The sequence below is a fragment of the Thunnus maccoyii genome, chromosome 17, assembly GCF_910596095.1.
Source record: "Thunnus maccoyii chromosome 17, fThuMac1.1, whole genome shotgun sequence".
Lineage (NCBI taxonomy): Eukaryota > Metazoa > Chordata > Actinopteri > Scombriformes > Scombridae > Thunnus > Thunnus maccoyii.
Window position 1 is genome coordinate 11720536 of NC_056549.1, and position 25637 is coordinate 11746172.

The window sequence follows — 25637 nt, forward strand, 5'->3', positions numbered from 1 at the left end:
AAATACAGGGACTAAACTTCTCCAATAGTTTTACTATTTTAAAGTGACAAAGTCTAAGTAAAAGCAACATAGTGTTGGGCTTCCTATGTGCACATGTACAAACATGGTTAAAACTACTATTCATGGGTAAACTCATTATGAAACTGTATTTGTAACATTTTGTACTGTAAAAGTATACTAAAGATATGAGTTGACATAAAAAATGTAAATTAAAAATATTCTATTGAGTGGAAAAAATTTTGGTAAAGGCTGAAAAAGTAAACAGTAATTGGATTGATAATGAAAATAATCATTAAGTGCAGCCCTGATGTATTTATGTGTCATTTAGGGGAAACAAAGTTGTAATTTGTTGGCTTGTCTGTGGTTAAACAGTGTGTGTGTGTGTGTGTGTGTGTGTGTGTGTGTGTGTGTGTGTGTGTGTGTGTGTGTAGGGCGAGGTATCAAATGGGAGGCATGAGTCAGGTCTTTTGTAGTCCTGTGTTATTTTGGGGTTTCTGTTACTTGATCAATGGCGGCCATTAGCACCGTCGGCTCGCCAGAGAGTCACTTCCATTAGAGATGTGAGCAGTGGAGAGTATCGTCAGTGAGTATTGACCCTGAAAAGGGCCTGACTGCACTGAGCTACTCTATAAAACTGTTATGTAAGAACCTTTTGGATGTTGACCCAAATTATCTCTGTTCAAGCCTCATTAAAGGATGCAAGTGTTGTTTTTGTAGAGACTGATGACAACTTCCCATTAGCATTTAATAGCGGAGCAATCATAAATCAGCATGAAGTAAAACTCTTACCGCTGCAGGGCTTCTCATTCACTTCCATAAACCGTGTCAAAAAGAATAAGTGACTGAGCTACTTTTAGAAGGTTGATGGTTTCGTTTAATTTTTCAACTCTTAAAAAGACCCTGGTGCCAAGTTACAAATGTGTGCGTAAATCATGAACCTTTCCTCTAACGTTGTTCCCAGGAAGAACAATGAAGATTAATGTCCCAGAAGAGTTAAGTGATGAAGAAAGTTTCACTGAAAGCTGGTGATTCCCTCTGATTTGATTGTACTCCCTGGGTTGACGTCCTCTTGTCCTCATCTTATCATGTCTTAAATTAATTACATTTCCTATCCGTCTCTCCATCTGCAGATCTCATTCACGGTGTTAAATGGATTACATCGCAAGTGCCTTGTAGCTCTTGTCACATCATAAGCAAGACGGGGGGGGGATACTAGAGAGAGTTGCACATCTTTGATTATGAGCCTCCTCTCCTGCGATGTCTGTGCATCCGATACACTGATTTCACATCTTTTAACACAGAACTGTCCCATGCGATTGAGTTGAAATTAGGAGGGATGATGCAGCGTTCTTTAAAAAAAAATTAAGATTTCAGTCAGTGCTTCACCGCAAGCACACTGCACCAGACCTGCTTGCAATGTATAAACCAGGACGGCCCCTCAGGTCCTCTGGCACGAGTCTTTTAGTTGATCCAAAGTGCAGAACAAAAACTTTTGATGAGGCAGCTTTTAGTTTTTATGCTCTGAACAGTTGGTACAGTCTGTCTGAGGATCTGTGAGCAGCTGAAAGTGTTTATCTCTAAACATAAACTTAAAAAACAACCTCTTTAGCCTGGCTTTTGATGAGAATGTTTTAGGGCCATCATTTATCTTATTTAATTTCTTATTTTGCTGTATTGATGTTTTAAAATGTTTTATTTCCTCTTAACTGTTTTGTGTGTCATTATCTTTGTTTGTTGTTTTTTTTATTATGAGTTCGTCAGTAACCTAAAAAGCACTTTGAATTGCACTTACCTATATGAAAGGTGCTACACAAATAAAGTTTGATTGATTTGATTGATAAAGGGCATGCTGAAATGATGGTCAAACTCAGATGTCTCCTGTCACCTGTGAGGCTGCACTGCAGACAAACTTCCTCTGTTTCCAATTCAGGGCTGTCTGTTCGAAAATAGCAGCTTAAACACACACCAGACTTCATTTGCCTGCTCTGGCTTTACTTCCCCCTAACATTTGACCCACCAGCAACTTGCATTTCAAGATATACAGAGACATTTAGTTTCAAATAACCCTTAGTATTAATAATCAAATAAAGCATTGTGTATATCTAATAGAGCATTGTAGGTAACAGACAGTGTGACAGCAGGGCCAAGCAGCTCCGTCGACATGTGCAGACACACTTTGGATTATGTTCTGCTCGCCTTCAACAGTACAAGTGGATGAATCAATTTATGTCCCTTTACCTTGAGTGAGGGATTAATATGCTTTTCATTTCGCATTACTCAGTACAGAAGAAAGAGCACATAATGATCAACTGCTGTTTAATTCCCTCTCATTCGGTAGTTAATTGTCTTGACTGGTGCTAATTTTAATTAACATTACAGTGCTTGTAATGGATTATTCAGGTCAACTTCATTTAATCTGTGTCTCTTTCTGTCTCCCTGCTTTCATTTGCATTTTTAGGTCCAGCTGTCCAGCGCCAAGTCCAGAACGGACCAACTTCAGATGAGATAGAAGCTCAGAGAGCAAGGTAAAAGTTTGCTGAAATAATTTAAAAAATCATGTTTAGAGAAAACTCGGCTTCATATCTCAGAGCTACAAAATGCAAATTCTAGAAATCAAGCTAGAGCTAGCATGAGACTCTCCCTCTCCCTGCTCCGTCACCCAGCCCTTCACCTGTATCCTCGTGGTCGTGGACATCCAATGTATTGATTTCTCCTCTGGGACTGGAGAGGAGTTTGTATTGATTGACAGCTGTGAGCTCCCACCCCAGACTTTGACCTCCTCTGATTGGTTAGAAGGGTGAGGCTCACTTAAAAACTTGAGATGAGAACATCTCTGCACTGCTGCCACGCTGTTCAATGAGCCTGGGTCACAGAAGTCCTGGACAACACCGCTCCACAATAACATATGCTTTGGAGCATATTTCAATTAAAAAAAAAAAAAAAAGAGAAAAAACTCACATACTGTAGCTTTAGGTATTTCTCTGTAACATTAAACCAACATTCATTTGGACATTTAGAGACATATTATCACCTTTTAAACTGATATGGTGAACATGTTAGCAAACAGTCGCTAATTTACACATCCAGCAGAAATGTCTTTCTGGCCACCTGATGAATTTAAGTCTAATATTCACTCTCCTTTTATCTCTGTTTTGGTCTCCACCAACTCCTGAGATAACATCTGGCTCTTTAGCTGCTAAATGCAACACTATGTTCACAGGCAAGTCACTTACTTTGTCGGTCTCCCGTTTGCGTAGGTAGTGTAGAGTGGGTTTTTAGAGCTTTTTCACTGAAAACAGCTGCCTGCTGCATCTCAGTCCTGATTGAGGCACTGAACTGTGCGACATCCCATTTTTCCAAGTGAGCCCTCTGTCCACTTAAATCAGTGACAAGAGCACAGACAAAAGCACAAATACAAAAGCCTCTTGAAAAATTACCGAAACTGTTAAAACTGTGGCAGAAAACTGTGTATTCATGTAAGATCCCATCACTTTTAATAAGACACTCATTGAGAAAATAAGTTTTCAGGGCCTTTAAATAAGAGATGAGAGAGGAGCACTTTCTGGAGATAAGCAATGCAACAAAGAGTGACACTCCAAAGACTTTTAAAGGAGTTTAAAAAAACATTTTTGGCTATATTTAGAGCCTCACACCTGTGTTGTGACATTTACCATCTGTCTTCTTAAATGTTTACTGGTGAGACTTCTTGTATTTCAGTGAAGGTATGGTGGCTTTTGTTCAGGACATTTTACTGGATTATCTCCAAACCAGTGGATGAACGAATAATTTAGCATGATGATGATAAATAAATGCAATCTTAAACTACTGAAAACAGACCAACTCACTATACCACGACCGCTCAGACTCACTACCACCTATGACTGTGCACTAAGCCGAGGCAGAGCTGAGGAGACTGACTCCCTATCGTTACGTCATATGACGCAATGTTCGAAAAAAAAGCGTTTTTAGGAGCTTTGCTCAAAACGGCCACTTTTTCCTCTGAATATGTGCCCTTATGTCTTGTAAAACATATTAAATCCTGCATTAACTTTTCACATGGTCATTTTCACACAAGATATAAGTATAACTTTTGTAAAAACTGAAATTTGCTCTTTAAGTGAAAAGTCCAAACGGCGCAGTGGTTAGGATTAGAGTAGTAAATGCAGTCCTTTGTGTCTGACAACCTGTCACGCAGTGAGAATATGAACTCTAGCAGCTGAGATAAGCAGACAGCTGCCCTCAGTTCTCTTTCATCCCTCTTCCCCACATAATACCCTCAGTCTCCCTCACAGTACTGACTCTCATGGACGACAGTCAGATAAAGACAGTGAGCTTTAAAAGTGGCTAAAACACATGAAGTTCTCTCTGAATCTTAGTGGCAGATTAAGGAATCCAAAATAATGGATGAGCAGTATTCAAAATGATGCTTGAGGCAGTTTCCATGGCTCACGAAGCGGCTTGCATTTCTTCCACTGTGGCTAATATTCCTCTCTCTTTCCTTGTCTTCCAACAACTAGGTCTTTGTTGCTGTTTTTAAACCTATTTCTGCTCCTCCTATTCGTTCATCCAAATGCCAAATGCCAGGGCTTAAGAGAACAAATATGATGGGAGTTAAGTCTCTATCTGATCCCATGTCTGCTAAACTCTACCTCTGGCACAAAGGATTACAGCTGTGATTGTGAGGGGAGATTGTGTTTATACGTGTGGGTTTGGGGTTTGTGTCTGTGTGTCAGCGGATGCAAATTAATTTGACTGAGGTCTCTCCAGTGGTAGTGAGGCACTATTGCTCAGCAGCTCTTCTCCTGCAGCGTGCGCTGCTGTCACATCGGGGAGGTTGCTGGCTCAGCAGATCTCCTCTCCAACACACAGCTGGAAAATTCCACTTCCTCTCTGTGAGCTGTCTCCTTTCTGCCTCTCCTGAGTCGTGACATACATATGCTTCTCACATCAAAGACAAGAGATGTGAGGGAGAATGAGGAAGGTCTGACCGGGGTTTGCAAGGGGGAAATTGGAAATGGACAGACATGAAGGACGGAGAGTGACGTGGGTTTGGATAGACGAAGAGAAAGATGTTTGTTTCATACTGTAATGGTTCAGATGAAACTGTGCAGCAAGGCCAAAACATTATATTATAGATAGGGAGATGGCTTCAAGTCACATAAGTCTACAAGCTACTCAGATTAAAAATGCCTTCAGTATGATGACAGCAACAGAGAAAAGATCATATCTGCTGTTATTAAGAACCAAATTTGCACAAACAAATTAATGGAGATCTCTCTACACACCAGAGATAAGTAGATGAAACTAATGATGCCACCAAACAGCAGAAACTCTCTAACAAAGAATTGTCAATTTTTTTCTGACACCATCTGACACATCCGTAATATGAAAGGTGTCGCTCGTAATGAAGAACTAATAGAGTAATGCCACCTGACTCTGCAGTTTCCTTCAGCTCTATAGAGTGTTTTAGCATCTTTTAGCTCATTGTTTTGGTTTTACGGCCCACAACTTTACTGTTTTAGTTCACTCTCACTGGTCTCATCAGCATCCAGACACAGCAGGCAGCTGTTTTATGCAAAAAAAAGCACAGATAGATATACTGTACGCCACCCGCCCAGCACCAAACAACAGACAGACAAAGTTAGCAACTAGTTGGTGAACTTAGTAGCGCATTTAGCAGCAAAAAGGCCAGATGGAGTTGGTGGAGACCAAACCAGAGCTTAAAGGAGAATTAATATTACAGAGAATATTGGACTTACATTTGTCAGGTGGACACAAACATGAATCCAGATGAATGCGGATGTTGCTTCTTGTCTGCTGGATGTGCTAATGTGCAACTGTTTGCTAACATCAGATTAACTAAAGTGATAATATGTTAATGCTGTGTGGCCAAAAAAAACAATAAATGCTGCTTTTAACACATTTCTTTGAAAAACGGCTTGAGAAAGTAATGAGAATATGTAGTGCAATTAAATTCCTAATTCATAAATTCATTAAACGTGTAGACATGATTTAAGCCAAAAGAATTTGAAAACTGAGACGCAGCTGAAGACCTACGAGCAGAAGTCTTTTTGTAATTTTTCCTCTACTATTTGTTTAAAAAAAAACCTAAAAGAATGGAAAAGAAAGGAATAGACTACAAATTACATTCTTCAAGCTTTTATCCTTACTATATTTAGTACTGTTTGGTCACAACAGATCCGTTAATTACTGGGTTGGAAGATTTTACTTGCCACTACTCTTTTGGCCTGCTGATGGTTGAAGATTCCTGGAGCAGCTGTAAGCCAGGAGGACTTTTTTCTCCGGCTGCCACTGTGACATGAAGATGGCTGCATTGTTCCCGTAGGAGAGTAAGATGACAGAATCGCGGACATGACAGTTGTGATATCAAGTGACCAGCTGTGTTTCCTTCGTGTCCCTGTAGGCAGATGATGGAGCAGCAGCAGCAGATGCAGGCACACATGGAGCGGGAGCGACGGTCCTCCAACTCAGGTACTCTAAGAACACAGGTCTCAGTAAAATATGTCTTCATTCAATCATTTAAGTACATCAGAGCCCAAATACTCCTACAGTTATAGCTACATATGAATTGACCACACTGATTGTCCTCCATCTTCACTGGTCTCAAACTCTCTGCAGGTTCTCCTTTCCAAGGCCACCCTGCTGTGCTCTCCGTGGCCCCTCCAGTCATACCTCCTCCAATGAACATGGGTGGTGGACCTCCTCCCCCTCCACCACCACCAGGACCTCCTCCGCCTTCAGCAGGGGCACCCCAGCCTCCTCTCCCTCCTCCATTGCCCATGGGTGGAGGGAGTCACGGGGATGAGCCCCCAGCCCAGACGGGACTCGCCGCTATGATCGCCGGGGCCAAACTGCGCCGCGTTCAAAGAGTGAGACACCAACTTATCCTTGTGGCTTTGATGTTTTGATGAAATTTCTCCAAGTCATGCAAGATATAACTGGATTATCTCTGCCAAACCTGACTGACATACTTGAAAAGTTTCTTATTTGTACATATCCATATCAGAAGGTGACACGTAACTTTCTCCTCTCCTCAGCCTGAGGACAGCTCTTCAAGCGCCAAAAACGATGCCAACCGAACGAGTGGAGGGAGCGGAGGGCTGATGGAGGAGATGAACGCTCTGTTGGCGCGAAGGTCAGAGCAATGAGTTCAGGAAATCCACAAAAATCAATTTGACATCCTGCTACCTCATTAGAATTATAATTGTTCACTGAAGCCTTTAATCAATGTGTGTTTCAGTGTCAATCATGAGTGTTTATTATTATTATTACACTAGACTATTGACATGCAGGATTTAGTTGAAGTGCCTTGTTCTTACTTGAGGCTTCTTCTTGCTCCCAGAAGGAAAGCAGCTTCAGAGAAGCCAGAGGACAGCCAAAATGTGAGTGAGACGGTTCATGAAGACACTTTGAATTACTATCATAATTAGGATGATGATTGAAGTAGGGATCATAATAATGTTTGATGTAATTAGGTGAGCATAATACTGCAATGATCATTTTTACTTTGTGTCTTAATTTTAATTAATGGTGATGAAAAGATGAATGATTATGACAATGAGGGAAAAATTACAAAGAAAGGAATCAGATAAAATGAGTCTGTACTGGGTTTTTTTGCATTTGAGATTAATAAATCTGAAAATGTTAGTCTTAGATGATGATGATGATGATGATGATGATGGTACTGTTGGTAGTTATGCTTACCGATCCTTGTGTCTTCTTGTAGGATGACCCAAATTCTCCGTCACCCAGCACCCGGGGTGGACAGAACGCCACAGGTGGGAAAACTGAGCACAGTAAACCATCTACAGTTTGTTTATCTCCTCTTAGTCTCAGAAAAGTCAAACATAATAAATAATAAAACCAACTGCAGGCACAAAGAAACACATCCAATACACAATTTATGTGCTTAACCCAGCAAACTGGGGCTGGATTATATAAGAATCATTCACAACCATCCGGCATGAAGTCTTCATCTATGTACTGCATGTATTCAAGGAGGTTGGTCATTAGAGGATAAGGTTGATGATGCTCCTTTATATAATGAAATATTCAGTTGAAACTAGATTGTTTAATCCATAAATATTCCCGTAGAAGCCTGACAGTCAAAGAGTAAGGACGATGAAGATCATACACAGAAGAATATATCAGTGATTTTTAAAATGCATCTAAAATGCAATTAAAATGTGAAAGTAACTCTGGAAAAAGTAAGAAATCAATAAGACAAGTCAGGATATAAGGGGGGAAAAAAGGAGTAATTATGATCCTAGTGATGATCATGATGACTGAACAGTGTTGGAGTATCTGTAGCAGAGTAACAAACTCTCACCTGCTTTTACTGAGCCCTGTTCTTGCCCTTTCAGTCAATGTATTACCTCCATTTTTTTGTCTGAGTGTCTGTCTGTTGGTATTTCCCTCTGTACATCTATCTGTCTGAGAATCTACTCGTCTGAGAAGTGTCAGTAAATCCCCGCCGGTTGTTCTGTCTAACCCTTCTCCTTTGTCATCTAGATGGTGCAAAGAAGCCGTGGGACAGAGCTAACTCTGCAGACAGATCAATGGTTTCAAGGTGAGATTTGGAAGCACCGCAGCTTGTTGGATATGCCTGTGAAGCAGAACGACAGAATCTCACAGAGAGTTTTTTTTTTTTATTATGCAGGGTACGGCCTGTTGGGAGCGGCGGTGACACAGACTCGTTAGACCTTGATAGAATGAAACAGGTAAAGGAAAGACACTGTAATGACTGCACACTGATTCAAAGCCAGAATATGAAATTAACACTAAGCACCAGCCAACATTTGGATGAGGCTTGTACGCTTTTTAATCTTGTGTTTTGGCATGTCACCGCTTTCCTGTCCAAAAATGTTTCCCATCCAAAAATAGCTTGTTTTCCAAAAGCTAAAAAGGATGGAAAAAACTGATTCCATTTTTTTTTTGCTCTAAACATTTGCTTCCTGTATACAAAGTTTTATATAGTTAATAAATAAATGTGTGGTGTATTATCAACTTATTTTATCAAATTGTTTGTGCCACATCAGGAAATCTTGGAAGAAGTGTTCCGTGAATTGCACAAAGTGAAGGATGAAATCATTGATGGTATGTTTGATTTTTTCTTTTCAAAAAAAAAAAAACACTAAAGAGGGATAATAATCCACATATACAGGAACATGGTCTCTTTCCTAATTTATGCTAAAAAGGCATATTTAATTGGAAATCTATCAAGTGGAATGATAGGAGTGAGGTAGTTATGTAGAGTTGTGACCACTAGGTTGCACTATAATCCCAGACAACTGAGCACTTAAAATGTTCCAACATTAAAACCTACAATATACTGTATACAGTAGACAAACAGGATGTTGTAGAGACAGTTGTTGCACTTATAATGTAATTGATGCTGAATAGATCTGATTAGAATGTGCTGATTTGGCCTAGATAATGCAATATTCAGCCCTTAAGTTATTACACTAACTAACAAATATAGCCTAATATTGTAGACTGTTACACATACATTAGAAATATATTGTGTATATATACATATATTCTATTTTTTTTTTTATCTCTGTGGGTTTTTTTTTTGCATCATTTGTTGGTTTGTTTACTGTCTCATTTCTGCAACTGTATTTGTAAGATCATTTTTATAAACTGCCATGAGGAGATTTAAAAGAAACAAACAATAAGTTGAAAAAAAGAAACATCTTCATAGAATATTATAGTAATAAATTATATTAAACCACTAAATAATCCAAATTATTGAATAAATTATTACATGACAGAGACTGTGACACATATTTATACTAAATTATAATAAAATATATAATACATTACAAAATAATCCTGATAATTGAACAAATATTACATTATAGAGTGTGTAACACTTACATTAGACACATAATTAAACATTATGCACAAAATAATGACACAGTTGACTCATAATACAGTACTATATAATAATATACACACATAATAACATGTATAATATAATAATGTATAACTCATACATGATGCTGCACATTTTGATAAACTTGTTTTCTTTAACTCTTTGTCTCTCATGTTTTCCATCTAACCTGTATTATAAACCTAAACTTTGTTCCTATGTGTATCTTCTCTCTCTCTCTGTTGCAGCCATTAGACATGAACTCAGTCGAATTAGCACGACATAATCTTTCAGAGCCACTCCCCGACATGAACCACCTTTTTCGAACCGTCGCCCCTGCAGCAGCTGCTGTGGCCCTGAGGAGGAGGAGGAGGAGGAAGAGGAGGGGGAGTCAAGAACGGAGGCCCAAACTGTGACATCTACTCATCCTGTTCAGCTGTGGTGTTGAAGCAACGCGGCAACGTTGCTGTAACACCTCAGACATGTCTGTGTAACGTTTGGCTTTGTTGTTTGTTTTGGGGGAGAAAGACGTGAATGGGGCACACTCTCGCACTGATTACTCTGATTTCTTAACGTTTCTGTCTGTTCGTTAGCCCAGTTCGCCCCTCTGTCCTCGGCCTGAAGGAAAATGGATAAAAATTCAACTTATTTTATTTGTTTTGCTTTTTTCACAAGTTTTTTTTTATTATTACTATCATTTTCATTATCATTACTATCATTTTTATGATTGTCAATGTTAATATGAGTAGTCATAGTCTAGTGAGTACGATGGTGATAATGAGGAAATGATCATGAGAATATGATAGTAATGATAATGTTGATTGTTATTATTGCACATCATTTTATGTCAGCTTTTTGTATTTTATATTGGTTGTTTTCATTTGGTTTTGTTATAGATACAGTTGCGAGCACGTCCAAATGTTTTCTCACCATCTGACCTGGAACATTTTTTTTAAAAAGTTTTTTTTATCCTTTTCGCCAACACAGCTATGTGTGGAGCCATGGCAGAAAAAAAAACAGGCCTCGACCTACAAACAGAGGGTGGAATAAACTTCTTTGGATATTGCAATCTTATGAACAAAAAACAAAAAACAAAAAAAAAAAAAAAGAAATAATACACCAGAGTATTTGTGATCATGTTGTTAATAAAATGTTTATTGGCTGCAAGGATATGGTGAAGTATTGTTCATTTTATTCTCTCCTTTTATGACAAAGTGCTTCCTGGTTTGACAACAAAAAAAAAGAAAAAAGAAACGCACTAAAATGAATTCAAATAAAACTGTGAACAATGTCTTGGATAAATGAGGCCGTCTCTTTCCTTTTGTGTGTTTAGTGTTTGTTTGAGTACTAATTTAATGTCTGGGGCTTTTTGCCTGACTATGATTTTTACTTTCAGTTTAGTTTTTTTTTTTTTTTTTTTCCAAACACAAAACCTGTTAGTATTGAGTGGGTGCCAGATATCGGAGCTGGTGCAGCGCAGAGAAGTGGAAACATCTGAGCAGTTTCTGTGCAACCTTATTGTGCTATTTAAGTACTGCACACAATGTAGGATGATGTTGCACTAACATGCCCTGCTGAACATTTAATAAATAGATTCAAAACTACAAATAATCAAATAATTTTATACAATTTTTTTTTTACAAATTCATGTATGTATTTATTGACTATTAATGAATTAAATTCACTGTAGATGTTACATTCCTTGTAAATTGGTTGTAACACCAATTCATAGATTGAACCATGAGAGTTTGTTGTATTCCTTTGAGGCCCTAATTGCTGCAGCCTCTTGCATCAAATGAGTGTAGTTATAAATGTATAATTTCACTAAAACTACACACTTTTTCAACTCCAGCATTTTAGCTTCCTAAATACAACACTAGCTGTCCACTGGATGCAACTGGTGGGAACAAGAAGGCAGGAAGATGGAAATTAGCTCTCATTTTTTCCTAACAGAATCTGATTTTAAGGCATTGTCATAATTTCCACAGTTTTCTATGAATGTACAATGTTTGCCAGGCAGAATAATACACCCCAGGCTTCAAACAGACTCCTTTAGTCTACATGAAGTCAAGAAATTACTTTGGGATTTGAAAGAAAAAAAAGAAAATGTGATTCACAGAACTGTGCAGAGTTGACACCAAAACCCTCATTGACTCACAGAAGGCAGGAAACTGCTGCCGCACTGTTTTCTATGCAGGTCACACTCACATAAGTGATGTCACAGCAGGTGTTTACCTTCAGCTGTCAAAGGCAGAACACCTGCTGTGACATCACTGTTCGGGGTGCGGCCGCTGGTGCATCATGCTGGAAAGCTTGAACCCAAAAGACAGCAGTGCAGCAGCAGTTTTCTGCCTTTTTTCAGATTTAGTGTGGATGCAACCCTAAAACCAACAAACATGTCACATGAGTTGTACAGTGTATAATCCGTATATAAACTAGATTTAAAGTGTCTGATGCAGTGAGGGTATATTTATTATATATAGAGTATATAGATACATACATACATACATACATACATACATACATACATATATATATATATATATATATATATATATATATATATATATATATATATATATATATATATATATATATATAATATAGAGAATATATTAAGTATTCTAAATACTTGAGGTCACAGTTCATAAAAATTAACCATTTTTTCTAGCTTGAAAAACAAAACAAAAATCCAGTTATTCTGGACTACACATAATTGTGGGCTCGAGTCACTTGTGATGGACATTTTCTAGCCTATTTTTTTTTTACAATTTATAGACTTAAGTATTCAGTAATTAATTTAACATAATCCATGCGTGGATTTATAAATTAATGATAAAAATAGCTGCAGCTCTGTGACTAATGAACACTTAAATCTGCTGTTCAGTCCACTGACTGTTATTGTAATTAAACCACTATGAAGTGTATCAGCAGATCATGTTCAGATGAGTGTTTTGGGAGGCAATTGTAACTTAACTTCATGTCTATAAAGTTATTTTCACAATGGAGCTTACAACAGATTTACCATTTCAACAACAGTAACAAGGCAATGAGCGCTCGAGGTCATGCACAGATCATAATACATCAATAAAGAAATAAAAAGCAAACATAAACAAAATCAAATTTTTCACAGCTTTAGAGTTTGTGCAGTATTTTAGTGTGTCCAGGTAGGATTTTAAGTAGGACATGAAGATAGTAAAGTTAGGTTTCTGTTTTGCAAATTTGGTGGCATGTATATGGAATTATGCTAATTAAAAAATAAGATAATAACATTTTTTACATTTTCTTGAGAGGCACTTAAAAAAAAAAAAAACAAATTAAATTCCATTTTGAGTTTGAGTTGAGTATCTACTGTTCTGTTTAAAAAAAAAAAGATTAAGGTCATACCAAAAAAGTCTGACTAAAGGTGCAGTCCCAAACAAAGATGCTTCATCTGTGTGGTGACAGAAGAAACAAAGAGGAACATTTACCCTATATGTTACAATAACTGAATGAACTGGATAACACCTGTGCAATATTTTCAGACACCTCTAGCACCTTATTTGAAACAAAATAATAACCATGTTTTTTCCCCCAAATCTATACCAATATACAGATTATCCCAAACAATACAGTAGCAGGTTTACTAATTGTGCCCCTATGGATTATTTCCCTTATACATTTATTATTGTTTTTATACTAAAAAAAGGATCTGAATTCCCTTTATATATATATAATTCTGGTGTAGTAGTTTGATAAAGTTTGGGGAACCTCCACTAGCATCAGCAGCACACTTATCGCTTCAATGAACTCTCGCGATGTCGCGGAGAGCATAGTGGCGACGAGAAGTGGCGTGGGACGGAGTGGAGAGAGTTGTTATCGGAGCAGAGGGAGAGCAGGAGCCGAGCAGGAGCCGAGCAGGGGGCGTGTGTGACTGTGTTTGTGAGGTCCGAAAACAGGAGCACAACACGGCGTGAATGAGAGAGGCAAGCTGGCGGACTTCAACATGGCATCCGGAGATACGCTGTACATTGAGACAGACGGCTCGGAGATGCCGGCCGAGATCGTGGAGCTCCACGAGATAGAGGTGGAAACGATACCGGTGGAAACGATCGAGACCACGGTGGTCGGCGGGGATGATGACGACGACGACGACGACGACGACGGGCAGCCCATGATCGCGCTACAGCCGCTGGTCACGGACGACCCCGGCTCCATCCACCACCACCACCACCACCACCAGGAGGTGATCCTGGTGCAGACCCGGGAGGAGGTGGTCGGCGGGGATGACTCGGACCTACACACGGGCGGCGGCGCGGGGTTCGAGGATCAGATCCTCATCCCGGTACCGGCTCCGGGAGTGGAGGACGAGTACATCGAGCAGACTCTGGTGACTGTGGCCGGGAAGAGCTCCGTGGGTCGGGTGAAGCGGGGAGGCGGCGCCGGCGGGAAGAAAGCAGGCAAAAAGAGCTATTTAAGCGGCGCGGAGGCCGGCGGAAGAAAATGGGAGCAGAAGCAGGTGCAGATAAAGACACTGGAGGGGGAGTTTTCTGTCACAATGTGGGCTTCGGGTGAGTAACGTTACCGTGAGGCCGGCCGTGTCTGCCCGCTCCGGGTGTTAGCAGTTACATGTTAGCCGTTAACTTGAGGCCCTCGCTGCTAGGGCGTTGTCCTGCTGCACCAGACTAGTTCCTGGAGTGGTTCGTTTGCACCGCCGTGAGAAGCGACAAAATAACGCATGTTTTCGGTGCAAAAGCCCGACTTAGCATATCGAAATGTTTTTGTTTTGAAGGGAGGCCATGTTTTAGGTGTTGCTGGGCGCCGCCATATTTCCCCGAGACTAGTAAGTATGGCGGCGGCCCCCGAAACAGAAAAAATGGCGATATAGACGCGGAGATGGCGGCGGTGCTTCTTTTGGGGAGAGAGAGAGACAGCAGCTGGGGTTTTGGGATATGTGCAGGCCGCAAGACTGTGGCGCACTTACTCCTGAAATGCAGCTGATATGTTACGTAAAGTGTGTGAACGTCTAAATACATGTGAAATGTTTGGAGTTATTTACCATTTAGCCAGACAACCATGTAGCAGTTAGCTGCTGCTGGTAGTTGACCAGGCAGTTTACTGTCTGCATCAGGCCTCCGTGCAGAGTGATGCTACTGTGTGCAATGCAAATGTGTCAAGGTGGTTAACCCATCATCACTATAAGTAAGCATTATATCATAACTTATAGAGTTTATATTTGCTCGGGTTGTGCATTTCATGGCACGGCTACATTTAAAAACCTTTGAATAACACTTGCACCTAATCAGTGTGTTTTTAGAGAGCACACAGCAGCTATCTGAGGCTATTTTTAGTGCACTCTGCTGGTTGGTTCAGTAGTTATTATTTAGACTTTATTTAACACAGGCACATATTTGTTTATAAGTTTCACAATCCGAAATTAAGAATGAATACATGCAAACCAGATGTTAAGTTTATTGCACATCAAAGTGCTATTTTCTATATATTTTTGAGTTTAAAGGCAACAAACTGGGGTGTAATTGTTAGCAGGTTGGATTTATTATGTGTTTTTAGATTATTGTTAGGTTATTTCTTTTTCTATATGTTTAACTCTGCATGTTAGTCATGTTTCTTTTTGTTTTCATCAAATTTTGAGCAAACTGGGGTGTAAATAATACACCTGGAACATACATTATGTCATTTTCTACTAATGTAATTATGCAACAATAATGTGGTGACTCATATAACCTGAGGGCCAAGGCAGCTGCAGATGTTTTCAGGGGGGGGGCCTCCCCTCAGGCTTGTAGGGAAATATCAATATGTTATGCGTTCAGTCTCTGTAATTTATTTTTAGATGACAATAAAGACATTGACCATGAGTCGGTGGTGGAAGAGCAGATCGTCGGGGAGAACTCTCCTCCAGATTACTCTGAGTACATGACAGGGAAGAAGCTGCCCCCAGGTGGCATCCCGGGGATCGACCTCTCAGACCCCAAACAACTGGCCGAGTTTGCCAGGTGAGAAAATTCACCTGTTTCATTCTGCTAGTGTCTAGTTTTATGTACTCGACTTGAGCATTTATGAGAATTTTGCTTCTTTATTTATTTATTTTTCTGTTGTTACTTACAGTTGGCAGACAGGCATGTCATTTTATGTGCTTATTACAAATACTGATTCATGCTATGTGTATAATTTGTATTAGGGTTTATATTGTTATGACTGTAGGGCTGCAACTATTGCATTGATGTTGATTATTTTCTCAATCAGTTATTTTTTCCTACTAAATTGTCAAAAGGTAGTAAAATATGCCAACTGTGTGTTTTTTTTTTTTTTTTTTTTTTACAATTATGTTTGACAAACAAAAACAGTAAATATTAGAAATGTTTGCTTGAAAAACTGAAACTCATTAATAATAATAAAATAGTGGTAGATTTATTTTCTGTCGATCAGTTAAACAATTAACCTACTAACCATTTAAACTTTAGTTACCGCCAGTAGACCAAAAGGAAGTTTTTATTTGAATATATTTTGAGTTATAAATTAATAAATAATTGATCACAAAAAGTGTTTTGTTGACTCAAAGAGTCAAGTTGTGATTTTGGGGATGTCTGTTGCTCAGAGCTAAAGTGGCAAGTAGCAGTTATTTTCATTATTGATAATTATGCCAGTCATTTTCTCAGTTTATTGTTTAGAAAAAAGTGAAAAAATGCAGTTTTAAGAAACACTAGTTGACACATTCAAATTGATTGTTTTGTCCAACCAGGAGTCCAAAACCCAAAGATATTCAATTTACCACCACTGAAGACCAAGACCAACCAGCATATTTTGCAACAATTAACCGCAAGTAATAGATTATTAAAATTGTTGCAAAATTAATTGTCTTATTGTTTCAGTTCTGTAGTCTTGTAAAGTGCAAGTCAGCTAAATAGTAAAGGCCAGTGAATGTTCACAGGGAGTAGCTATCATCTAATTATTGACTATGATAACTTAACAGAATTTTTTTCACTCTTCTGTGCACATGTGCTGTCTGGAGGTGAAAGTGGAGATGTAACAGGCAGCCTCTTACTGAGACTGGTTATTGATTAACCAAAAAAAAAAAACAACAACATTAAAACTAGACTATTAGATGAAATGAGCACTTATGTTTTAAGGGATGGCCTTGAGTCATGTCTGTTTTTGTTTATTAAAAACAACAAACCGTGTCCTTTTTTTTTTCTAAACAGGATGAAACCCAGGAAAGTCAAAGAGGACGATGCTCCCCGGACGATAGCTTGCCCTCATAAAGTGAGTCTGCTGATTCCCGCCACTTACCAATAATGGGAGTTCATAGTTCCTGATCTTACATCGTTCATTGATTGCATTCTGTGTAACTGAACATTATTCTAAAGATGTAGAAGATAAATGAGGAAAGCACTTTAGTTTATTGTTTTTTTATGTACTTACAAGAACAATCAAGCTGCTTCTGAACTCAACATGTTCAGCTAATGCAAAGAGCGTAATTCCCTCTATGAGCATTGCTCTAATGGAGTGTGAAGCTTCTGTTAGCAATAAATTATCACTTCAGGAGAGAAAAAAGGATTTAAACCCGTTTTCAAAGATACAAAATGCTGCAGACTCCTCACATTTATATTTACGTACAAGAAACAAAAACCCTTTTTGTGCACCACTTTAGAGTTTAAAACCCTAGCTGTGCTGTTGGTCAACTCTGTTCTGCACTCTCTCTCTCTCTGGTCCCCAGGGCTGCACAAAGATGTTCAGGGATAACTCAGCCATGAGGAAGCATCTCCACACCCACGGACCCCGCGTGCACGTCTGCGCCGAGTGCGGCAAGGCCTTCGTGGAGAGCTCCAAACTCAAACGTCACCAACTTGTTCACACAGGGGAGAAACCCTTCCAGGTTGGCATCTGGACTAACTTCACACTCCTCCGAGCACAGATAGTCTATTTTTACATTTTAAGCACATAAGCTCATTTCTATTTGAAGGCAAATTGAAGCGAAGGAGAACAGGATGATAAGTACACTTATATGATTCAAAATGAACACCCACTAAGTTCCAAATGCCAGTAAAACTTTGGTGGATAAATCAAGTCATCCATCACACTAGTCTCTTCCTGATCTCAAACTTTAAGACTCTGCTCCAGAATTTTACTCAATCTGTTTGTGAGTGAGATTTTGTCAGGTGTTTTTTGACCTTTTCAGTCGAACATTCGTGACCTTTAATTACTTTTGCTACGCCTTTCAAACTTTCCGATCTCGCACATACAGTATGTTGTTGATAGCAGTGGCAGATTCACCGTTCGGTTCGGAAATTCTTCTTCATTCTTTTAAACAAAAGATTTTCCACAAAGATAGACAAAAGTAAACTTCACATTTCTAGCCTGCGGCCATCGCCTCCGACTGGCTTTTTAATGTTTCCAGTGACGAGAATCCAGTAAAGCATTCTCACCAGCTGATGATCCACGTAGAAGATAATGAATCTATGAAGTAACAGCATTTTTTTTCTTGTATTGCAATGTAGAGCTAGTTAGCCTTAGTATTATAAGTATGATATTGAGAAATGTAAGATCAGACTGTTATGTCATTATCTCAAATTAAGCCTGTACAACTGCTTAGCTTACATAGTTGTCTGTAATTTCAAAGTCTGTTTTCACATTATTATTATTATAATTAGCATTTAGGCAGCTTCCACACTGTGGGGAAATGCTACACAGTGGATGTGATAGTTGTTTTAATGTAACCTGTAACCCCACAAACTGATGTAGTTAGTTAATGATGAGCTTCTTGTCCTGGAAGTAACACTTGGATACTACTGTTGCTTAACATTTCGACTCTTTCTGCTTATTGTAGAGCAGAAAAACACACCGTTTAATCCATTCCTCGCACTTTATGTCTTGTGTTTTAAATTTTGGAAATGCAAAAACATATACACCACCCTCCAAACTCAGCACAGTTACAGTTGCTATGTTATGATTGGACAAACTGTCAAGTAAGTTCAGATGTCACGACACTGTATGATCAACTCTAAACTTTTTAACTCTTGTCTTTCCCTGTAGTGTACCTTTGAGGGCTGCGGGAAAAGGTTTTCTCTCGACTTCAACCTGCGCACACACGTGCGGATCCACACTGGAGACCGGCCCTACGTCTGCCCTTTTGACGGCTGCAATAAGAAATTCGCCCAGTCAACCAACCTAAAGTCTCACATTCTCACACACGCCAAAGCCAAAAATAACCAATGAGAACCCATCCACCACACAGACGGGGGAGAAAAAAAAAAAAAAAGAGCGAGGCACACGTGAAACCTCTTTTGAAGACGGGAATGGAAAGCTTGAGACTTTTTGATTTCTATAACAAAAAATCTGACAGAGAAAAAGACTTTAAAAAACACTGAATTTCAGCTAGTTTTTCCTGCGTCCCCTTTCTTCTGCTGTCATATTGGATGAGGAACACAGTGACTGTTCCCCAAAGCCCCGGCCAACACGGTCCCTGTGTTTCTCCAGTGGCACTCTGCTGCCAGAAGATGGAACCCATGGACAAACATCAGAGACTTATTTTTACCAGAGCGAGCAGAGAAGCAGCAATCTATTGGTATTTTTATTTTGTCGCATAGCTTTTATTTTCCTCAAGTGTGCATATTGTACACTTGACTCAGGCTATGTTTAGTAAAATTGTGATCTTCTTTTCCTTCAGCATTATAAGATCGTACCTATGATACAAAAGGCTTCGGCATTGTATGACCTGTTTCACATGTATGAGAAGTTCAAAAACAGCTGTATGTTTGCATTTCCATACCCTCTTTGGTTGTATTTTTCTCTAACCACAAAATAACCTTGTATACTTGTATTGTATGGCTGTATTGAAATTACGTAGACATAGATAGAGGTGTGATTTAAAGTGTTAGCCAATTAAACTTTTAGTCATGAGTTGCTTTATATTTTCTATGGACTGTCTTTACACAGAGAAAATGAATAATATGAACTTACTCAGAGCCTGTCTCAGTTAAAGTATCTTAAAGCGTACATTGAATTGACTGCGAGACCATCACTTTCTTTGTTAGAATGTAATGTACAGACGTCAAACCATTAACTTCCTTTGTTGATATTTACACCCATGTATCTCAACTGCCCACAATAAAATGGGTCATTCCAACCCTGTCGAAATACTCAAAAGCTCTTGCTAAGTGTTGCTGTTCATTCTAGACATCCCCCCTGATGTACACCAGACATTAATTGTTGACTGTTCTGATCCTTGAAGACCCCTCCAGATATGTTTAAAGATGTATATAAAACAATACTTTGAATAATAATGTGTCTAATATGATTTTTCCACAAAAAACAGTATAATGATCTTGTTAAAATCCTTAAAATAACATCTACACCTTCTCCCTCATTAAAAATCCAGATCTATGAATATGCAAATATTGTTTATTTCAAAAGTTTACATGCTGGGCACAAGATGTCTCCTACTTCTCTGGAAAAAAAAGTCAATTCTCATGGACTGTATGTGCGCTGGAGGGTTTAAGTTTCCACATCACACTTGTGTAAGTTGAATACTGGACCAGGATCAGCTTTAAACTAGTAGTGATGTCACAAATCATGCTCGTAGGTGCACAGCTAAAAGTTAGAAAACACAGAAAGTTTCCTTCTTCAGTAGATGAATATGAGAATAGTCTTCTAGTGTCAAATATACATTATTCTGCATAGTGAAGCTCAAACATCCAACTGATGTAACAAGAAGAAAAACATTTTTGAGTGGAGGGGGACTTTCAGGATTATATCAGCGTTATGGCATATGCCTACCAGACGAAAAAAGCAAACTGAAGACGTTACCATGATGACTGTGATTACACAGTAGCCTCCATGTTTTAGATCAGTGATACCCAACCAGAGTTACATTTATGGAAAGAGTGTGGAGATCAGCTAATTTGAAAAAAACAAAACAAAACAGGAATTATGGTTCTTTGGTGATTTTGTTCTTTAAAAAAGTAAACATATTTGTATTTAGGAGGAGAATAAACACACAGTTGGGTCTGCAAACTGGTGTGAGACTGACTGTCACAATAACCAACGGGCTGGAGCTGACGGGACTCTGACAGGATACCTGAACACCACATGCTGCATTTGAGTTTTGCCTGAAAACGACAGCAAGTGAGTAGAGAAGTCAGAGCAGCTAGTAATGAATAAATGGTTGTACCTTTTATATAATTATTAACATCCGGTTTAGACATGGAACATGAAGGGACATTTAAGAGCATCAACAAATCTAGAAATAATGGAAAGCCTGTGAGATTTGTATTAAATGTGCAAAAAAAAAATCACAAAAATCTAGGGCTACAGCTTTGATTATTTTCAGTATCGATTAATCTAAATCTTACTTTGTAAATGAATCATTTTTTGGCCTGGTCTTTGTTCTGTCAGACCAACAGTCCAAAACCCAAAGATTTTCATTTAGACTAAAAATATTCACAATTTAGAAGCAGGAATCAGTAAATGTTTGGCATTTTTGCTTAAAAAATGACTTAATCTCTCTAAAACTCTTGCTTTGAGTCTCAATTTCTGTCATTAGTGAACACACCACAGACTTCTTACAGTGTATTTTCAAGAGAAATCATAAAATAAAAAAAAAGTGGAAACACAAGTGCCATTCACTAACTCAGGATAACAGACTTTCTGAAAGCTGCATCAGCTCAGTGGGATTTCCTCCCTTCCTCCCTTCCTCCTTTCCTTCCTTCCCTCCTTCCTTCCTTCCTTCCGTCCTTCTTGTTTCTCACACTTGCAATTTCAAGTTTTACACATAAGTCTCTTCCTTTTTCTGCTCAGCCAGCAGGATTAGCACAACTGTCTACCTCAGCGTCCTGCTAAGATCCCGCTCTCTGGCCTGATCCTGTCCATCCTGCTGCAAACTCCAGACCAGACCAGCTCTCACTGCCCCCTCCTGGCAATAATCTGCAATGAACTTAACCAGCTGACAGTGCTCTCCATGGTGCTGATCCCCAGGCGGATTCAGCATCCAGCTGTGCTTACAACTATGCAATCAAGCCTCTGTGTGTGTCTGTGTGTGTAGTAAAATATGCTGTTTGAAGAGTTCCCTCTTGAGTTTCTTTTTCGAAAACTCCTCCTCTGTCCTCTTCGCTCTCTGACACGTAGGGCGATCCAAGAGGAGAAGAAAAACAAAAGTTGCTCTGTGTTTCTGGTGTAGAAATACATTGATTTAGCTATAGTGCATTCTTGATGTCTTATTGGATTTTTTAGACTCCAAACAGCTCAGACCTGCTGCTTGAAATTCAGCACCAGGTGCACTTTCCCTCTACCTGAGACCAACTTTGACTTGAGTGATGTGAAAGCCCCCACCAACCTCTGTGTGTGTGAGAGAGAGAGAGAGAAAGAGAAAGATCCGTGTTTGTGTAAATGTGTGTGTGTGTGTGTGTGTAAGAGAGAGTCGGAGTATGTAAAGGCTGATTCAAGCATGATCCCACTTGGGGTCTTTTTTTTTTTTTTTCTAAGGGAGCATTTATTCACAGGATTGGTTGTTTTGATTGACAAAGGCAGGGGAGAGTAAATGCGCTACTTGTTATGCAGCTGAAGTCTGTCAAGCCTCCAACACCTGCTCTCTTTCAGATGCTTATTTCATTATGGCTTCTCTCTCCCAGGAGTCAAGGCACTTGTAGTTTTTTTTTTTTTTTTTCCTTTCTTCTTTTTAAAATCCTGTGCTGCATGTTTACCTGGATGTTGTTCCCTCTCTCGTTCTCACTCTCTCTGCTCTGGCCGAGTTATTTGCAGCCAGCTGTGATCACACCTACGGTCTCAACGCCTGGATTTTCTTTCATTAGCCTGTCGCTCTCTTGCAAGCAAACAAAGGTTTATCACACTGAAACCATACCAGGCACCCTCCGCAGTAAGATACCCCCAGTTGCTGCACTACACTCCCGTCCCCCCCGCCAATCATCTGTGAGTGTAGACTAAATCAGGAAATCTGCACAGATCAACACCCAGCTCTCTGTGGTTTATTATTTATTTCGCATTTCTTAATAACACTCCTGCAAAGATCTTCCTCTGTGCCTGTGCTCTGCTTGTCAAGAGCTGAATTTCATAGTCACAAAGAGATAGATGTAAATAAATCAAAAATGTGTAAACCACAAAACTGTATAAGCTACGTCTTACATTAATTTGTGTAAATCTTCAATATTTCAGCTTATTAAAGGTGAGTAAGCTTTTGTCTGCTAATACAGAACTGCACAAATGGACTTTTATGCGCACCCTCCTCTACATCCTTGGTCACATATAGTCAGAGCCTGTCAATGACTGTTATGCTTAATCCCTTCATTGCTCCGTCTCACAGCCAATTTGATGGTAAGGCATGCAGAACAGTATACTCAATTCAGTCCGTAGGTCAAATCTCTGAACTTAAATCTGTTTCTAGACACATTTAAATCTCTTGAAGTGCCTTTTTTTTGCGGTGGGCACAGTAAGAGATGCTATTTCCATGCAGAAAATATGTTGCCAAGGTAACAGAGGAGAGAGTGTGTGAGAGAGAGGGAGGCTGAGATACCCTCTGAATACCAGGACTGCCGCTGCAGACGTAGAGCACAACGCTCCACCCTGTCAGCGTTGGTACAGCAGATTTTCAACCCGTGTACAACACTCTTTACACATCTGAAGGCTGTCTTGGACTGGTTTAAATGTCAAGGCTGTGGGTTTTTTTTCATTTCCTGCTTTATTTGCAGAAGTGTCAAACCACAGAACAATACAGGTCGTAATTCATCTTTCAGTATCTGCTCTTTCTGCATCTCACCCTCTTTCTCAACTCTGGTCCTCTTGTCTCCTCTCTCTCACTCTTTCTTTGAATCTGTCTCTACCTATATACAATATATAGACTACATTTCTCTCCTTCTTCTGCCTCAGTTTCAGTCTGTCTCTGTGTACACTCATCTCCTCTGGCATCCTCTCTGTGTCAATCAAATTCAAATTTGCTCTATTGGCATGGCTGTAATTAAGTCCAGCTTTACCAAATCAGGTTATACAATGCAAGTTTAATAATTCATAATTCAGAGAGAGAAAAAAGACAAATAGTTTGCATATTACTGCAAAATATATGCTACACTAATCACCATCTATTTTGGTAATAAACTCAGTAATTTATTAAGCAAAAAGGCCAGAAGTTTTGCTGGTACCAGGTTCTCAAATGTGCTTTTTTGCTGCTTTTCTCTCTTTTATTTAATTTTAAAGGATATATATTTGTGTTTTGGACTGTTGGTTGAACAAAACAAGCAATTGTAAGGTATGACGTTGGACCAAGAAATTTGAAATGGGCATTTTTCGCTATTTTCTGAAACTTAATAGACTAAATAATTACCCTGGTTTCAGTAGTGGAAAGTAACTAATTATATTTAAGTACATTTACTCAAGTTCCATACTTTTTTAATTTTCCCATTTTATACTAAATACTGTACTTTTTACTCCACTATATTTACTTCTCAGCTACAATTATTAGTCACTTTTCAGAATAAGATTTTACATTAAGAAAGAGCTTAAAATACGATGTATTGTTAAAGACTAAACCAGTGGTTCTCATTTGTTTTGGTGTGGGACCCTTTACAAAGAGAACTGTCTAGTTGGGAGCCCTTGTCACATGTTTCAGATGTATATGACTTGTATGTTCTACCAAAGAGTGATTGTCCTTCTTAAGTTGTAAGATGGTTTGATTTGAATAACTGTTTGAGGCCAAAAGAAGTAAATTATCCAGTATTTCACAAAAAAGCAAAGATTAGAGGAAAGTCTGGAAAATAAAAATAAATGTATGTAGTAGTATTTGCTTTGTTATTAATCACTTTGTGACACACTGGAGGAGCCCAAACCCCTAAGTTGGGAACCACTGGATTAAACTGCCTATAACTATAGACTATGTTTAAAGTAGTTAAAACTAGCTGCACCAGCCAACTATAAAAGAGAAAGTCTACATATGCATCAGTATCAACAACCAATTTATCAGTCACAGGAGCCATTTTTCTACCCCTGATACTTTCAGTACATTTGCTTCTAATACTTTTACATAAATGTAATTTTGAAAGCAGGACTTTTTAAGTTGTTGTATTGCAACTTTTAGTTAATAGTATATTATATATTATATATTATATATTAGATATATTGGTCTAAGAGAGTTGAGTTTTACTTCGCTCATGATCGCCCAGATAATCTGCCACTTGGTTGTGTCTACACAGTGTCAAAAAGAATTAAAGTTAACATCAGTTTTGTGGCAGATGTATGGTGGTTTATGTATTTTTCTTTTTCTTTTTGCTGTAATTTGGACGGTCCAAATGGTGTGAAGGGGGTGCTGAGGCCAGTACTGTTGCTCTCATTACACCAGTCTCCCCATCCCTTCATCTTTCTCTCTCCCATCAGCCACCAGACGTCAATCACAAATCGACCTTTATTTGATTAATGCTTCATCTCAGGATCCTCATCACGTCCCCGCTCCGCTCCACCCGGTCACTAAAGGTGAACGCTCTTCAAAAGAGCATAGCCACTGCATCTACATTTCAAATCACTGATTGTACGGCTGCGCAGAGATGTGATCAGCCTGCAGGTTCTACATTGCACACGTGGTCACAGTTAGATCAAAAGACCTTTAAAGCCTTGTTTATGAAGAGCTACCTGACATTTTCAATTTTGCCAGCAGTAGCTCTGTCCCATCAGCTGCAGCGGATGACAACCGATCAAACAATAGCTGTGGGGCCACTGCAGTCTTATTTTGACTGCCTATATCCCCATG

General features: G+C 39.0%; 2 protein-coding genes across 7 annotated transcripts in view; both read left to right on the forward strand.

Annotated features, from left to right (window-relative positions):
- evlb (Enah/Vasp-like b) overlaps positions 1-11197 on the forward strand; it is a 49560-nt gene extending 38363 nt beyond the window's left edge. For 3 of the 4 annotated variants that reach the window (XM_042391484.1, XM_042391481.1, XM_042391485.1), the window contains 10 exons: positions 2459-2525; positions 6425-6492; positions 6640-6890; positions 7059-7156; positions 7364-7403; positions 7748-7799; positions 8533-8590; positions 8681-8741; positions 9060-9117; positions 10144-11197. In XM_042391484.1, the coding sequence (XP_042247418.1) occupies positions 2459-2525; positions 6425-6492; positions 6640-6890; positions 7059-7156; positions 7364-7403; positions 7748-7799; positions 8533-8590; positions 8681-8741; positions 9060-9117; positions 10144-10181 (791 nt within the window). In that variant the 3' untranslated portion in view covers positions 10182-11197. The remainder of the gene's footprint in view (positions 1-2458; positions 2526-6424; positions 6493-6639; positions 6891-7058; positions 7157-7363; positions 7404-7747; positions 7800-8532; positions 8591-8680; positions 8742-9059; positions 9118-10143) is intronic. The other variant, XM_042391482.1, reaches the window with a different exon arrangement.
- A 2424-nt stretch (positions 11198-13621) lies between these two features.
- On the forward strand, positions 13622-20038 carry yy1b (YY1 transcription factor b). Of its 3 annotated transcripts, none has more exons than XM_042391167.1 (6): positions 13622-14445; positions 15726-15888; positions 16635-16715; positions 17095-17155; positions 17610-17768; positions 18926-20038. In XM_042391167.1, the coding sequence occupies exons 1-6, from the start codon at positions 13881-13883 to the stop codon at positions 19106-19108; spliced, it is 1212 nt and encodes a 403-aa protein (XP_042247101.1). In that variant the 5' UTR covers positions 13622-13880; the 3' UTR covers positions 19109-20038. The 3 variants fall into 3 exon arrangements, with proteins under 3 accessions (XP_042247101.1, XP_042247102.1, XP_042247104.1); XM_042391168.1 differs by having other exon boundaries at positions 13623-14445; positions 15738-15888; XM_042391170.1 differs by lacking the exon at positions 16635-16715 and having other exon boundaries at positions 13624-14445.
- Positions 20039-25637: the final 5599 nt, after the last annotated feature.